Genomic DNA, 16,783 nt, shown 5'->3' on the forward strand with positions numbered 1-16,783 from the left:
GACACTCATACATGAAGACGACATCATGCCAAGTGAGGTTCAAGCCCATCTGCTCATTTAGAGCGTTGATACTTCCTAAGACCCTAAATACATTGGGTGCGCACTGGTCTGGGCACAACCTGTGATTGCGAAGGTATTCCTTAGTTACGCTTCTCATAGGGAGGGTCATCCCACCTTCTATGAAGGCAATAATGGGGATAATGACCTCTCCTGTTTTCCTAGAATCACCTACGGCTTCCGCCGGACAGTATTTCAAACCCACGTCACTGGGAATATGGTATTTGGCTCTAAAGCCTTCCATCCCAGCAGCAGTATCAACTAAACACTTAAATCTACCCATCTAAGAGAAAGGAAAGGGCAAGTTTTAAGAAGGAATGTGGTTAAGAAGGAAGCCGATGACAGAATCCGAGGAGAAAAAAGTAGAGAAAGTAAGGACTTACGAGTTTGTAGTTATGCGAGTTTCCACGGGTTTCTGGAGAGAAAAGATGATGATTGACGCTCTGATGTGATTGAATCCTGAAGAAATGAATGAGGGCGCAGATTTCCAAACGTCATGACGTGCGGGAGGCGGCCTCGAAATTGGATTCTTCCCGCCCAAATTTTCAGGAGGTGATGAGGACCGTTGGATGTTCATCTCACCGTTGAACGTGGGGAACAAGGTGTAACTTGCAGTCATAAATGCGCGCGTTCTGAAAATCGAAGCGCCAAACGGCATTTTCTAGGAATTAAACGACCCCCACATGCATGGTGATGTACGAAACGTGTGAAGGGAGCTCTGTTCGGATCAAAACCCTATTTTTCTCCTCGGATGAGAAAAAATAAAGTTTTGAGGGGCTATTGTGGGGACTAAAAGGACCTAAGTAAGTATTTGGGCCACGGGCTTTGTTGATGAGCGCTAGTTTGTTTTAGACTAAAAGCCTCTTAGAACTGTAGCTCGGCCCATGAGTCGAGAGTCCGAGAATTCGTCTGAGGACGAATATCTCCTCGGACAGACCCACGATGACCCTGGGATTCGCCAAAAAGATCAAGGTAGAGTTCCGGAAAAATCGTTGGTTAAGAGGGTGATTTAAGTATCCTCCAGACGCAACGGTATGAGGGAAATATCTTAGAAAAAGGCTGCTACCTCCACATTAAAGACCCTGCACTTACCTCCCTAGCCGCATTAATGGGGAAGTGACCACTGAATAGTAGAAGTCAGCCTTCTTGCTATAATTTAAAGACTTCCAGAGGGTGGTGGATGGGACAGGTGTCTAATAGGGTGATTTGTGTGACACGTGGATAAAGAGGGAAGAAGAAGAAGTATTTAAGGAGGAAAGAGGGCAAAGAAAAGGAAGAGACATTTATTAAGAACTGTGACCTTTGAGGAAAAAAAGAGAAATAATATATAATTTGTCCTCGGCTTACGTCCGATGAGGTTTATTTTGCCCCGTTTGTCTTTTATTTGCAAACACTGTAATATTTTAGCATGTTCATTAAGTTTCAAACATCACTAAACTAGATTGCGACAGGGCTACAAATTTTCATTATTTAAGGTCATTGGCTTGCAGCGCGTGTGTTTTTACAGGCGGCAATCGTGCACTTACATCCATAATGATGGGAGACCTTTTAATGATTGAGATAATTGAACTTGAATTGCTTTTTTTTTTTTTTTTTTTAAGTTTGATTGAAATTCATTTTAGGCATTTAACTTGAAATTCGTTCAATTGAGTCATTCATGTTTCAAATTTATTCAGTTCAAGTCTCTTGTCTAAATTTATTAAAAATTTGCTATTAAGAGTTTGTTTGGGATCCGCTTATTTTGCTAAAACTGATTTTTTTTATTTCCTGAAAGTACTGTAGATAAATGTAAAAGTTAGCTGAAATAATATAGTAAGACTCATAAATAATACTAAAAAGTATAGTGGGTCATAAATAGTAGCAAAAATAAGTTAAATAGTAAAATAACCGGGCTTTTTAATTTTTGTCAAACACACGTTAAGTATGCAATTAACTAATAAAAAAAAGCTTTTTTGAAAAAAAAATTCACAAAAAAAATTTATAAATTTTTTTAATTAATTTTATAGATTATTATTTTTTTCATGTGAGAAAAATATTTTTATAATGGCAAATTTTTAATAAAATTGGACAAAATACCTCAATTGAACAATTTTTAAACTTTCAAATTTCAAATAGATAAATTTTTTTTAGAGTAATAAATTTCGGTCAAACTTAAATAATAGAATTTGCATTTTAGTTTATATATATATATATATATATATATATATATATATATATATATATTATATTATATTAAGTAGTAATAATAATTTAATATTATGCCATATCCAAAACGGTGGCGTCCTATAGGCTATTACAGAGAAAAGAAAAAGAGACCAATTATCCAGTATCTGGGAAGGAGACAACAGACATGACAGCATGAATACCGTCGCCACTAAGGTTGCCGTAGTTGGAAGTGGAAGTGAGTTTTCAATTCAAAATTCATTCTTCAAAGTTTTCTCTTTTGTCAAAAAAATCCACACTGTAATTATTATTATTATAATACATTGACATATAAAAATGTGTTTTACTTCGCAGTTTCAGGATCAGTGTGTGCATCAAGTCTTGCCAGGAATGGCGTTTCTGTCACCTTGTTCGAGTCCGCTAGAGGCCCTGGTGGCCGCATGTCACAAAGAAGGTACCGCTTCTTTCTCCAAACCCCATTATCACAATCACTCTTTCTTTGATAATTTATTATTCTCCAAAGTTTAATTCAATCTTTTAATCATAGCTCTCTTACAAAGCTGTTATCAATCACAAGAAGTAATTCATAACACCCATTTATTAATTAGTGGTAAAAATCACATTCAATGGCATGACATGTTAGTTTGTGAACTTTTTTGTAGTAAAATTTCTTATTATGATTGGTGACACGTGAGATTGTGAGGCATGTGTAGTAAAATCTGTAATATGACTAGCATTACTCATTATTCTCCCAAAGTTAATCAATCATTTAATCATAGCTCTCTTACAAAGCTGTTATCATTCACAGGAAGTAATTTAAAATACCCATTAATTAATTAGTGGTAACAATCACATTCAATGACACGACACGTGAGTTTGTAAACTTTTTATAGTAAAATTTCTTATTATGATTGATGACACATCAGTTTGTATGACGTGTGTTGTAAAATTTGTAATGTGACTAGCATCACTCTTCTAGCACTTAGGCACCATCTTTGAGCTTAAAACCACTTGTCAATTGTCTCAAAAGATTAATCTGTTAGGAAATTGTGAAATTAATCATATGACAATGATGTTCTAATATAAGGAATAACTGAGTTTGTTCAATCAGATTGACCATTAAAATGTCTAAACATTCTGGGTTAGAATTTTGACTATATCAAAATTATTTGGTTGGCTTGATGAAGTATTATGTAATGGGGTTGTTTAATTTTGCTATGTTTTTAACATTTCCAAATAGAGAGGTTTCTGAAGATGGGAAGGAGCTGGTGTTCGACCATGGTGCTCCATTTTTTACTGTCAGCAATGCTGAGGTGTTGGGTCTAGTTCGTGAGTGGGAATCAAGAGGTCTTGTTGCTGAGTGGAAACAGAATTTTGGATCTTTTGATTGTAGTTCCAACAAAATTTTCAACATGGAACAGGTTTGCTACTATTTCTTCTCTGTTAGTCCCTAAACTTTATCCCATAAAGGAGCTTATTTAGTTGTGAAGTTTAAAGTGATCAATTTTAGTCTTTCCGTCATCTTAGGATAAAATCTAACACGTTTGGAACTAAAAGCAATCAGTTTATTAGGGATTAAAAGTGATTACTTTAAACCTCATGGCATAAAAATGATCCCATTTCAATTTTTTAGGTACTAAAAGCAATCGGTTTAAACTTTAGGAAATAAAATTGCTCAGGGGCTAAAGATTAAGAACTGACAGTGTATTTGGGCTTCTCTTCTATGTTATTTTTATCTATGTTCAGTTGTGCTATATATATATTTTTTTACCCATCAAAGGTAAGGATATGTTGAAACTGGTTATCATTGCTTGCTATGCTTCTCCCACAAATTATATTTGTGATTAATTAATTGATAAAGATTTTGGTTTTAGTTTGTTTGGCATGGTAGCATCAATTTGTGCCCTAATTCTGTTAGTTTGGCTTTGTGGGTATTTGTGCTCCTTCTACTTTTAGTTTTTCTTGTGCTGCATACCACAGTTTTTCAACCTGCTTTTAAGTTAGGACGTTGATGTTGTCAAGTTAAATATATGGTTTTTCTATCTCACTAGTTCTTTTATTGAATTGGAGTTCTTTAGTTTAAATTGTATAGGTTATTGTACGCAGATGTGCATAATAGTGTATGTATACATATATATCACAAAAAGCAAATAGATTAATTTGAAATAGATATCTATTTTTTGTTTTAGAAATTGATATTTGTTGAAGATTACTCTTTCTGAAACAACGTTTCTAGTAACATTCTAATTATATCCTCCTTTTTCATGGATATTCAAACAGAGGTATATGATATCCAAAAGCATTAACTGAGACATCTTTTCAGTTAATCTTACCTTTACCATACCTTGACTCTAATGTTTATGAAACTGCATTTTTTACATGAGATTTTTCTTTCTTCTTCACTTCTTGGTATCTCTTAAGTCTTAACACTTTCTATGAGATATCTAACCTCCATCTGAGATTTTAGGGGAAAAAAGCGTTCTGTATGTAAACTTAGTGTACTTTTTCCCTTTTCTTTCTTTGAAAGATGTTAGTGTATATAGATAGTTCAGAAACATGCAGAAGTTGAATGCATGAAATAACATAAAGCCATATATATCACTCATGTCTAGCAACTATTTCTCTGATTATCAATTTTATTTAGGAAGGATTAACTAAAAGATATGTGGGTGTGCCAGGCATGAATGCTATATGTAGAGCATTATGCCAAGAGCCTGGTATGTATCAACCCTACTGCTTCTCTTTTGAAATGTTTATTATTTAGTATCAAATGTACAATGAATATTGCTCATTTCTTGTTTCACTTTTCTTCAGGAGTGGAAAGGAAGTTTGGGGTGGGTGTTGGAAGGATGGAGTGGTTAGAGAGCGAGAATTTATGGTCTTTGACTGGTTTGGATGGACAAAATCTTGGTCACTTTCAGGGGGTGGTTGCTTCAGACAAAAACATAGTTTCCCCAAGGTTTACAAATGTAACAGGACGACCACCGCCTCTTGGTATGATGTCTCTTTGACACTCTTTTTCTTTTTCTTTTTATTGGGGGGATAAACAATGTCTCTCTGACACTCAGTTTGCTTTATACAAATGACTTCTAGTTGTGTCCAGGCTTGAGCACCCTTTTTTTCTTTTTAGTGCGCATGCATGTGTGTTTGTAAAATTCCATTGTGATTAATGATCAAGGTCCTTACAGATTATTAGCAATGATGTTTGATGATTTTGGTGGTCATGAGACATAATACTTATGTAGGGTCCTGAATCCCACAACAATACATTCTGGTGACCATTTAATTTGTAATTTTTCTTGTAAGAAATTTGACTGAAAGATGGAGGAAGGAGAACCTGTTTCATATAAGCCAGTCCTTGTTAATTTTTTCTAGGAGTTCCATGCTATCTTTATTAATGTTGATGCCTCTTGTGTGGGAAGCTTCTCCTTCGTGGATACTGATCATCCTTTGCAGGGAAGCCTTCAGTAAATCTAATCAGCATTGGTTTTGATGTAATCTTGATCTTGCAGATTGGTCATGGATTCCTTTTATTATGATTTCAAATGTTGTGGGTTACATGATAGACTGGAGTTCAGAATTAGACATGACACAACTACTATGCAAGTGCATGTAATGGGTGTGTTAAGTATGGATGCAGTAGCGTCTGTAGAGATCAGGAAGCTAGATTATTCACAAATTAATTTTCAACATTAAATAAAGGCTAATCATTTTAAAAACTAAGTAGGAAATTCGATCAGTAATCGAAATGGATAAACTGCAATCAAGTAGCGGCATTCACAGAACTCTTTTGGAAGTCAAAAACTTGCACTTGTTAAGGCAAGCTCAATAGTTAATTAGACTGGCTACTTTAAGGATTTTGTGCAATATTTAATTTGATTTTTTTGTTAAGGCAAGCTCAATAGTTAATAATGAGGACTGGCTACTTTAAGGATTTTGTGCAATATTTAATTTGAATATTTTTTTTGGGGGGGGGGGGGTGGACTCAAGCGTTGATCAAAGAAATGATTTTGACATGCATTGGAAGTTGGAAGAACTATTTTTGGACTAAACACTTTTTTCAGGAAACCGGATTTCATGGAATTTTAAGCCCTTAAGTTCCCTACATCTGGTGTTAGTATTCATTAGATAGTTTCAATTAGAGAACTAATCGACTTAGCTTTTGGGCATGTAATCATCTGGAGTGGGCTTGATACAGTTAGGATTTCTCATGCAATTCTTTCTCGTATTAAATTGTGAAGCCTCAAAATAAAATTGTAGTAGTTAAGCTGGGTTATGCCAAGTAGGGTAAAAGCTATAAGACATCATTCGATAATGAAGCTAAATTTTGTGTTGCATTCACTGTAAGTCATTTCCTATAATGATATCAATTGTCAGCTAAACTCCTTAAAAACTATGGTGGAAGATAAAATAGAATTGTTTTGTCTAGGCGATATTGATTTTTTTTTTCCAATTAAAATTATGTGATGAGCAGAAAATAAGTTGTTTCTTATAAGTTGTTCCTTTCTTTAAAGCTTATGTTCATCCTAACTTGTGTTACTTACGCAGATTTGAATTTGGTTCCTGAGTTGGCAGCAAAGTTGCAAGATATTCCTGTTATCCCATGTTTTGCTCTCATGCTAGCATTTGCAGAGCCTCTTTCTGCAGTAAGATATTAATTATGCAATAAGTTCCATATTCTCTGCATATTTTTCTGATTCATCAATGTTTACATGGCCCATTTGATTTATGCTTCTTTCCATTTTTCTTTGGAAAATTTAATATTTTGAGAGATTTAGTTGAGGGTGACCATGGTGCCTAATTGAATTTTATTTCATGATTCAGATACCCATAAAAGGCTTCACAATGATAAATTCTGAAGTTCTAAGCTGGGCTCATTGTGACAGTAGCAAGCCAGGGCGTTCTGCTGCTAGGTATATGCTTATATGTTACATTCTTAACAGATTCATGGAAAGAAATGATCAAGTTTTAGGAGATGTGTTATTGATTGTTTTTACTTTCATGCACACTTTCTGCACAGTGAACGGTGGGTATTGCATTCAACAATGGAGTACGCAAATAGTGTAATTGCTCAAACTGGACTTCAAAAGCTCTCAGAAGCAACACTGAAAAAAGTAGCTGAAGAACTTTTCCATGAATTTCAGAGCACTGGACTTAGTATTTCTCAACCCTTCTTCAAGAAAGCTCATAGATGGTCAGTATATAGATTAGAATTCAAAGGTTGACTGCTGATTGTCAGGTCACAAACATACATACCAATATTAATCATAGGACTGGAAGTTTCAATCTCAGTACATTCTCTATAATGTCGTTATTGGTAAATTAGTGTTGTAAAAAGAGTGTCCAGTCCATCAAGTAGTCTCTTTAGGCTGAACTGAACTACCCAAAAAATAAGCCTGTCTCCACCTGGAGATTCGTTGTGATTGCAAAATTAAGTCTTTCTTAAATGCTGTTTTCATCTTTCTCTGGATATAGAATCTTTTCCTTGTATTAAATTCTTGTTGAATTTAAGCCCTATAAAGTACTTGGCAGATATTTTCCAGCCTGAATTGCATGTAAAATTTAATGTTGTAATCTCTCAGATCTTGATGGGGTTGCATTTTGATTTGAGAATTTCGAGGGAGGGATTTGGATTTCAGTGTAGATTTTAAGTTGCTTGTATATATAAGGTTTGAAATGCTTCCAATCTTCTATACATACAATAGTTCTCTATGTGTGCATGAGGTTTTCTCTCAATTGCTTGTTCCAATCTTCCTTTTCCATTCTCGTGTTTTTTGCTTGTTTTGAAATGAAATTTCCTTCACCTTAATATAGATTTTATTAATTTTAATGAAATCTATGAATGAACAAGAGTCTTTTCAGTCTTGTTAGTAGCATTATTGCATATATTGCTCAAAGGATATCATTATTGAAAAAGCTTCTCACACTCTTACAATCAGTTCTTCCCTTTGGGTTACATCCCTAGACATTAATTTGTTGTAGAAGCCTAATTAAAATAAACCGAATGTCATTGTCAAAATTCAAATCCATATTTAAGTCCTACATCCAACTACCACATGAAGAGTGGCATATTATTTAGAATTTCTTTTGAAACTTGAGAGGTCTTACTGAAGTAGGCGATGCAATAGATTCAGGACTATTGATATTGTGAGCTGAAGAACCCAAGGGGTTGCACAATCATTTGGGGGACCATGTCTCATGAAGTATATATATTGTGATCTGAAGGTTATCTTTCTGTTGAAATTAGATTTATAGATGAGCATGGCTTGATGATATTTAAAATTGTGCCTTGGTCTATCCTAGTGTATGTGAAGTAGACTTTAGCTTTCTTTTCCAATGATCTGAAACCTGAACAATCATGGTGACATTCTTGTTCCCTTGGCTTACTAGTGGTTAGAGTTGATAAATTCTCATTTATCTGATAGAACACATTCTAGCCTCCTCACTTCTGGCATTGGATGTCCACTTCACTGATAGAAGATAAATTTTTATAAGGATTTGAACATTGGAAACTTAAATTGTTCCAAAAACTTGTAGTTCAACTAGCACTTCTTAGTGTTTCCAATGGAGACGTCCAAGGTTCAAATCCCTCTACCCCTGAATTTTTTGGGTCTTTTTTTTGTTTTTGTTAAATGGATAACATCAATTGTGGACTACCTAGCAAACAAACAAGACATGCAGTGCTGCCACTAATGTTCAAATTTCATTCCATCTCAACGACTATTTCACTAAGGAAATTTTCTTGGATTGTTCTAGTTAGCTTCCCTTCATGAATCTCCCCATTTGACTATAAATGATATTTTCAGGCAGAGCTGAATAGAGCGTGCTTCTATGTGAGGTAAGGGTATCCATTAACTGAAAGCTGCCTGACTTGTCTTCTTCCTCTGCAGTTGTGTTTTTAAGAACTTAAAATGCAATTGGACCGTGGCAACAACATAGGCTAGCTTACTTCGGCTTTTCTCCTTAGGTTACTGAGATTTTCAGTTGCTCTTTCTGGAAGAGGCCAGTGCCTATTCCAGTTGAGATTTTGGAGGTTGGTTGGGTGCGGTTATTTCTTTAAAATTTTTTCAAATGTAAGGATAGGCTTCAGGTTATTAGATAATTGAACCTATATTCAATAGAAATAAAGAAGGAAAAAGTTGAATGTTGTCTGGTTTCCCATAGTTCCCAAAGTAGCATATAATGTTCAACTGCAATTTTCCATGTGTTTCCGAATCCAGTACAGTTGATGATTCAGAATTATAATAACACTTTCCCTTTACTGGGAGTATATAGAAAAGAATCTCATATGCCTTGGATCTTTTCAAAACAATTGTTTCCAGATTATTTGTGGCCACATCTAGTTTAGTGACTAAAAACTGGCTGGAATTTTTTAGCTTCCCACTTGTCATATTAGGCATTTGATGGTTCTATTTTTGGGGTTGGGTGGAAGGGTTAGAGCTTGCGACTGTTTTGGATGATCATCTAGCAAATGACCTGGGAACCATTTCATTTGTATTCTATATCCTTCTATGTTATCTATGTGAAAATTTCTAGTTTTTTTGTGTTTGTTGCTATTCAGTCACTGAATTATATCGTATCATGTTGTGGGCATAGAGATCATTTGAATAGATGTAGCCGTACTGCCGAGTATCTCTGACACTTTTGATACTCTTGTAGGGGGAGCGCATTTCCTGCTACAAGCATTGCTAAAGAGGAGAAATGCCTTTGGGAGAAGAACAAGAGGCTGGCTATTGCTGGAGATTTCTGTGTTAGTCCAAATATTGAAGGTGCCATAGTAAGTGGCATTGCTGCAGCATCCAAGCTTACCGAGATGCTTAGCTGTTTATAAGCATAGTATCATCATTTAGCCAAGTAGCATGCTCATTGTCATCTGGGTTATTTAAATTTTAGGTGAATTTGCAATATGGCTTCGGCTTTAGTGGGAAAATAATTTTGAGAAACTTTAATCAGTTGCTACATGATTCTATTTCATGAAAATGGTGTTCAGTGTGGTCTGCAGAGAATAATTTTTTTTTATGTTTTTTTTTTGTATAACAAATGTTCTGATATTCATGATTGTATATTGTAACAATGCACTTATCATTGCCTGTTATATATGGTTGAGGAACTTAATAGCTTCTCTCTTTATTTTTTCTTCTCCTTCCCCCTTCACACCCCTGAACCCTTAAACAACAACAACACTTGTGCCCTTAGCATGGGTGCACGATTCTGATATCATTTGACCATTAGATATAGAGCTTTCCAACTGCAAGGTTTAACTGGGGGAGAAGACAGCTCTGATAATTTATGCAGTATTACTCTCTGCGGTTCAGGGTTTAGACCATTAGTTGAAGCTTTGCTGATAGCAGAGGCTTCTGCTATGATTGCAGACGAGGCATTGGTGCAAAAGGCACAGTTTCTGCAAGCCATGCCAGTGTCAATTTAAGCCAGCTCCTCTAGTTTCTATCATGTAATCTAGTCAGTTGGTAGGAAAGAAATTGTAGAAGTGTCAATAATGAGACTATGCACCGAAAATTAATGTGCTAATATTCAAAGATTTTGCTGTTTTGGTACAAACTGGTTCTTTTCTTTTTCTCTTTTTGAAAGTATCACTCTGCTTTGTTAAAAAATTATACACGAAATTTATAGTTTGAAACAAAATCTAAAAAGTAATATAGCATTTTTTTCAAATAGACTCGTCTAATTTTCTTTTTCTTACAATCGAAGCAACCAATCTTGACGGTTCATATTACCAACTCATATATATTTGTAACTTTAGTGGTACTAAAGCATGATTGTCCGGCCTACATTTAATTCAAATCATCAGCTCTTTATTTTAATATTTGGAAGAAGGAAAAATTGTTCAGATCCAAAAGAAAACTTGAGCTAAGTGCCTATGACTATCTTACAAACACAAACTTAGTTAGTATGCCCAAATTAGGACAAGCTGCAAAAAGATGTAGCCAATTTTGTTCATGTATTATTTCTACAACATCTGAAATTTACATTAATAAGAAATTTCAGGATTTATCTTTAGGTATCCATTTGAAAAGGAGAAAAGAGTGAGGGGGGGATGGGGAAGGAAGAAAAGAGAGAAAAGCTTAGGCAACCAAATTTTAACCAGTTATGAATATCATTCTTTAAAAAAAAAAGAAAAAAAAAAAGAAAAAGAAAAAAAGAGAGTGAGTTTGGCACTGAGGAATTCTAAATATGATATTTTATATAAAGATTTTGGAAGTGATTCACTGAATATTCTGAATCTCTAGTACCATTGGAAAGAAAAATGAAACAAATAGACACATATATAGTTTAATAAGTTTCATATATCTTGAAGAAAAAGGTTGTACCCAGTGCATAAACTCCCACTTTTATGGGTACAGGAGAATTTGTAAATCTTGAAAATTTTATTATTATGTAATGTATCTAGGCCAAATAATACTCCAGCTTCTCGTCTCTTCATTCCGAATAAAATAGCCCACAGGGTCTATTTTCAGTAGGCAATTTTCCTTGCATCTCCCATAGACTATCATCTGATCATATATTTTGTGCCTCATGTGAATCGTATCAGTATTACCCCAGCAGGTCCAAGAAGGGTTTTGTATTATCCCAATTGTGGCATTTTGGAGTGGTGCTACAGTTTTGTTGACAAGGTTAGAATTAGTATCATCATCATCATGGCAAGTAACATGAAACCTTTCAGAGTCTAGTAAATTTGTTATAACCAGCTTGTGGGCTGTGCCAGATTGTAGTACTGCAATCAGCTGGAGCATCAGAATTGTTGCAATGGCTAATCTCAAGTTCATCATGGCTGCAATTGATTATGTCTATCAACAAGCCACTTTGCTTTGTTTGATAGCACTTTCATGGATAATGCAAGTTACTTTTCCTTTGGGTATAGCAAATATAACTTATGCATGGGAGTTTCATGAAAGTGCAATCACGTCTTGATGCGTTATCCATCAAGTTGTTTAATAATACTAATGAAAGTGATATATAGTGTACTTACCGAAATAATGATAGTGATTTATAACTCAATTTTCGTTTCTTTTAAAAAAATTTGGGGTTTAAGTAAGGACGAAATGAAACAGGTGGATGGAATATAGCTCATGTTTTTCCGAATAATGTTGGTATTTACAAGTTCATCTTATGATATAAACCGACTTAATTAAATTTTAATTATAACTCATCGGGATTCATTTATTGTTATCTATAAGTGAAATGTGATGTATTTTCATCAAATGTTACAAAATTTTCTATTTTTTTTAACGCAAAGTAAAATAATTATTAGTGGGGGAAACAAGCATGTGAGTCCTAAGCCTATTTTAAGGGTATATTTGGCTTGAGTCTAATGTCTAGTAACACAGATTCACAAATATGTACGTGTTGATCTCATATCCTTTTTTTTTTTAGTTCATTGAAGCACTTGAGAGAAGCTTTTTGTTCTATTTTGAACAACTTGGACTGCTGGACAATTAATTGTTGGGGAGATAAACACCTTGAAGAGATTCCTTAAGTAATTAATATAATATATAAAGACACACTTTAATCCAAAAAAACCTAAACCCAATAGATATGTGTTCAATTATGTTATAAGACTCTTAACATCTTTTTAGTATTTAATAAGGAGGAATGTCAAGAATCTTGTAGTTGAGTGACATGCTCTTCCTTTTAGTATTTAATAAAGAAAAATGTCAAGAATCTTGTAGTTGAGTGACATTACTTATGAAATCCTTACTTGTTATTATAACTATTGAATTTTCAAAATAAAAGATAATTTGATTCCACCTTGAGGAGACAATAATTTTTTTTTCCTACCTAAAAAATTGATTAGAATTAATAAGTAATAGTTATCACAATAAATGGGAATCTTGGGTATTTTGTTTTTGTTCCCTCAAGAATTCATCCCCATCCGATGGGCTCACTCCACGTGTCATTAGGACTCATGTGAAAAGATGGGTGAGGATCTATATGCCTCACAAAGAAATGAAAGAACTGGTTAAAACAGCAAAGGATTTTGATAATGTTTTGTAATATCATATCCACATTTCAGCCACACAAGCGCTGCCACGTGTCATATTTGGCAATCACTACTCACTATTATTATTATCAAGAGGAATACAATATTATTCAAAAGACCAAACTACACAGTTGTTGAAGGCAAAAATGGCAGCATCAGTTATGGCTTCAGTGAGTCTAAAACCATCTCCTTTCACTGTTGAGAAGTCAGCAGTGAGAGGGCTTCCCTCTCTTGCTAGGACTTCTTCATTCAAAGTTCAGGCCAGCGGCAAGAAGATCAAGACTGATAAGCCTTATGGTATCATATGTACCATTTGCTTGATGAGTTCGATCTTTCCAACAATATGTAGCAATTTCATTACGTAATTAACTAAATATTTACACATGCATGCACACAAGTGTGATCTATATGTGTGACTCCCCAGCTAGCATGTGATTTTAGTTAGTTATTCTAGCTGCTAGTTTCATTGAGTTCTGAAAAATTAATGATAGACATGCATGGTTATGAAATATGTAAGAAAGTTGAAGATTTGTTCTGAAAAATATATAATGTTTATAGGAACTGGCGGTGGCATGAACTTGAGGGATGGCCTTGATGCATCTGGGAGGAAGGGAAAGGTTGGTGTTTAATCTTTACTACTTAATTTGCTGGCATGTGTTTAAAATTTTCTTTCTTTTTTCACATGAAGTAGCTTTTGTTTTATTGGTTTCTCGCAAATGATCACATGGTTCTCTTTTAAGTCATGTACCATTTAAATTTGTCATTTAATTAAATATCTCTTACTAGTCCAAAAATTGATAAATTATCTATTATCCTAATAAAACTTAAACGCTCCTTAACTAGATAAAATTCAAACTCAGGACAACCGATTTTGGTATTATGCTAGATAACTGAGGGTCTTAAAAGCTTAAACTATTAGAAAATTGTGAAATTAATCATTTTAAGTATTATTCTAACAACAATAAAAAAAAATTCTTTTGATTTAATTTTAAATATAAACTTTTGGACCTGTATAAACTCATAAAAGTTATGCAGTTGACCTTATATCTAAGTGTATTTAGAAATCAAGATAATTTTCGTCCAAATGGATATAAACTGCATTGACTACGATTTCAGACCTATACATGGGTTTGTATGTGTGAGTGTGTGTGTAATTTGTGAACCGTGTTATCTTGGAAGAACATATTGATCTTTAATTAATTACCTCTTTAATTATCTTACTTTTCTTGACAACACTCCTAAGTCCTAAGTCTTAACCTTTGAAATTTATTCAGGGAAAGGGAGTATATCAATTTGTAGACAAGTATGGCGCTAATGTTGATGGGTACAGGTAATATTTCAAATTCTTTAATTCTTTTGTCGTGTATTTTTCTTATTAATTATGGTTCTGGCTGAAAAAGAAAAGTGATTGCACCTTACTTAAAGAGGAATTTATAGAGTTAATTATACTGAAAATCAGTGAAGTTGGATAGATAGCTCACAAATTAGACATCTTTGGGAAGGAATTCTAACAAGAAAAACTAAGGGAAAAAGGTGAGGTAGATGAATGAGATATAATAATACTTATAACTGGTCAATTAAGTATTAAGGTCTGTTTGTGAGATTGTTGAAATTAGTCTTCATTTGGGTAAAAATGTTTCTTAGAAAAGTTTTTGTATTTAAATGGAGTAGTTTTTCATTTCGAGGCTAGTTCTACTTTGTCATTTGCTGTTGTGTCTTGTGTGTAGGGCTTTTACCAAGCTTTTGAGCAATAGAATTTTCTCACTCATTAATACCCAAAAAAAAAAAAGAATCCATCTCATCTGCTCCACAATTGTCATGGTTTTACCATTAGTCCATAAAATTTAATTAATTGCAAAACATGCCTTGGATGTAGGAGAACATGGGCATTGAATATTGAAACTGCACATTATGAATTAAACCTGTTGACTAGATTAGAACTGTTTAGCATCTTACTGATTGGTTGATAAGAAAATAGAGAAAGAGAAACAAGAGCTAGCAAGTTGTCTTTGAAATAACAAACTTTGATTATTCCCTTTCAAGTTAGTTTTAATCTAATTTAACTAGGAGCTCCTCCTGCAAACTTCACTATAAATTCTGCAGAGTTGCAAGATTCTCTCCCAATGATTCTTAGCAAATGAATCAATGAGTCCGCAATATGAGAAAAATGTTTTCCTTTGCATTTTGTTGGTTTGGGTCCATCAAGAAAGAAAGTTGGTTTACTTCACATCTTGTGCTGATAATTATGATAAATTTATCTTTAGGACATTTTTTTGGGGGTGAATAGAAGATCTTCAATCTGAACATTCTTAAACAATGAAAATCTACTAATATTTAACTCAATGCAATTGTGTTCCTGATTTCATTCTATGATTGATATGCAGTCCTATCTACGACACCAAAGACTGGTCCCCAAGTGGTGATGTCTATGTGGGAGGTAAGAAAATGTAGTACTACTAAATTTTGATTTTGAAGCTTTAATTCAGACTTTGGAAGAATAGTATTACATTGTTTCTTCTCTTTTCATTTCTTTTTAAGGGTTTTCTTGTTACTTATTAGTGGGGTAAACTTAGTAGCATGAAACAAATATGAAATTGCAGGTACTACCGGCTTGGCCATATGGGCTGTTACCCTCGCTGCCCTTCTTGCTGGGGGTGCACTCCTAGTCTACAGCACTAGCGCTTTGTCTCAGTAGAATGCATTACTATCATCTGTGCTCTACTATATATAGCCTGTTCCTAGTAATTGTCCCCAAGAACATCAAAGAAATTCTAGAGCTCAACCTTATGTGTAATATTTTTCATGGATTTGAATTGATGTTTGTAGCATACTTTAATGTGAATTATTATTGAGCTATTCCTCTTCTTTTTGGATATCATGTTAAAGAAGGTATTATGTTCATCAACATATGTATAATTTTATCACAATATGTAGGTCCTATATAGTCGTGGAATCCACATATTATGAGAGAGATATGCATGTCCTATGTATAAAATAATTAATGATTATGTTAAGACGATTAATACAATGGTCCATTAAACTGAGAACCAGGGGCGACTCCACATTGTGTCCAGGGTGGTCACAGGGTCATCTTGACTTGGAAAAAAAAAATTATTATATATAAATTTTATAACTTTTTTATCCTTAAAAAAAATTTGTGACCATCCTAAATTTTTTTAGGCCCAACATAATAAACTTTGGACAAAGTTTGGCAATAAACTTGATTATAATCTTGTAGACTAAGATTATAACTCCACTCAATATTTTTTTATTGGACGTGAATTTTTACCAATTCACTATTGGATTACATTTTTTTCTTATACCCTCCATACTTGCAAAATTTCAAGAAGATCAAAGATCAATAGCTATATCATTAATCAAATGTTTAAATTTTAAAGTTTTGTAGCCTAAAATTATACATAAAAAAATAAGTTTATAGATTGAATAGTAAATAACATCTAATTGACATGAAATTTGACTTGTGTTTTAAGAACATAAAAACATAAAATTCAATAGTTAAATTTTCAAAATATATATCCATGTTAATTTGTTTAAGTTAGAGTT

The 16,783-nt window shown here is 33.8% G+C and overlaps 2 protein-coding genes across 4 annotated transcripts; both read left to right on the forward strand.

Annotated features, from left to right (window-relative positions):
* The first annotated feature begins 2,315 nt into the window (after positions 1-2,315).
* On the forward strand, positions 2,316-10,340 carry LOC142614773 (uncharacterized). 3 transcript variants are annotated; one of them, XM_075787405.1, is made up of 9 exons: positions 2,316-2,458; positions 2,575-2,674; positions 3,461-3,641; positions 4,865-4,937; positions 5,035-5,214; positions 6,769-6,866; positions 7,045-7,133; positions 7,241-7,414; positions 9,880-10,340. In XM_075787405.1, exons 1-9 carry the CDS (start codon positions 2,416-2,418, stop codon positions 10,049-10,051), a joined length of 1,110 nt encoding a protein of 369 aa, XP_075643520.1. In that variant the 5' UTR covers positions 2,316-2,415; the 3' UTR covers positions 10,052-10,340. The 3 variants fall into 3 exon arrangements, with proteins under 3 accessions (XP_075643520.1, XP_075643522.1, XP_075643523.1); XM_075787407.1 differs by having other exon boundaries at positions 2,325-2,458; positions 3,524-3,641; XM_075787408.1 differs by lacking the exon at positions 7,241-7,414 and having other exon boundaries at positions 2,325-2,458.
* Positions 10,341-13,234: 2,894 nt separating this feature from the next.
* Positions 13,235-16,097, forward strand: LOC142615573 (photosystem II 10 kDa polypeptide, chloroplastic). The gene is made up of 5 exons (XM_075788311.1): positions 13,235-13,516; positions 13,778-13,836; positions 14,494-14,549; positions 15,604-15,656; positions 15,820-16,097. The coding sequence occupies exons 1-5, from the start codon at positions 13,366-13,368 to the stop codon at positions 15,912-15,914; spliced, it is 414 nt and encodes a 137-aa protein (XP_075644426.1). The 5' UTR covers positions 13,235-13,365; the 3' UTR covers positions 15,915-16,097.
* The last annotated feature ends 686 nt before the right edge of the window (positions 16,098-16,783 follow it).

This window comes from Castanea sativa, chromosome 11 (genome assembly GCF_040712315.1).
Source record: "Castanea sativa cultivar Marrone di Chiusa Pesio chromosome 11, ASM4071231v1".
In the NCBI taxonomy this organism is placed as follows: Eukaryota; Viridiplantae; Streptophyta; class Magnoliopsida; order Fagales; family Fagaceae; genus Castanea; species Castanea sativa.

What these genes read in the sequence shown, in the direction of transcription:
- LOC142614773 (XM_075787405.1), top strand. Translation starts at nt 2,416, where the DNA reads ATGAATACCGTCGCCACTAAGGTTGCCGTAGTTGGAAGTGGAA. An exon ending in GGCCGCATGTCACAAAGAAG is followed by an intron (nt 2,675 to 3,460) that starts GTACCGCTTCTT and finishes ATTTCCAAATAG; the next exon opens with AGAGGTTTCTGAAGATGGGA. An exon ending in TTCAAGAAAGCTCATAGATG is followed by an intron (nt 7,415 to 9,879) that starts GTCAGTATATAG and finishes ATACTCTTGTAG; the next exon opens with GGGGAGCGCATTTCCTGCTA.
- LOC142615573 (XM_075788311.1), top strand. Translation starts at nt 13,366, where the DNA reads ATGGCAGCATCAGTTATGGCTTCAGTGAGTCTAAAACCATCTCCTTTC. An exon ending in CAAGACTGATAAGCCTTATG is followed by an intron (nt 13,517 to 13,777) that starts GTATCATATGTA and finishes TAATGTTTATAG; the next exon opens with GAACTGGCGGTGGCATGAAC. An exon ending in CATCTGGGAGGAAGGGAAAG is followed by an intron (nt 13,837 to 14,493) that starts GTTGGTGTTTAA and finishes AAATTTATTCAG; the next exon opens with GGAAAGGGAGTATATCAATT.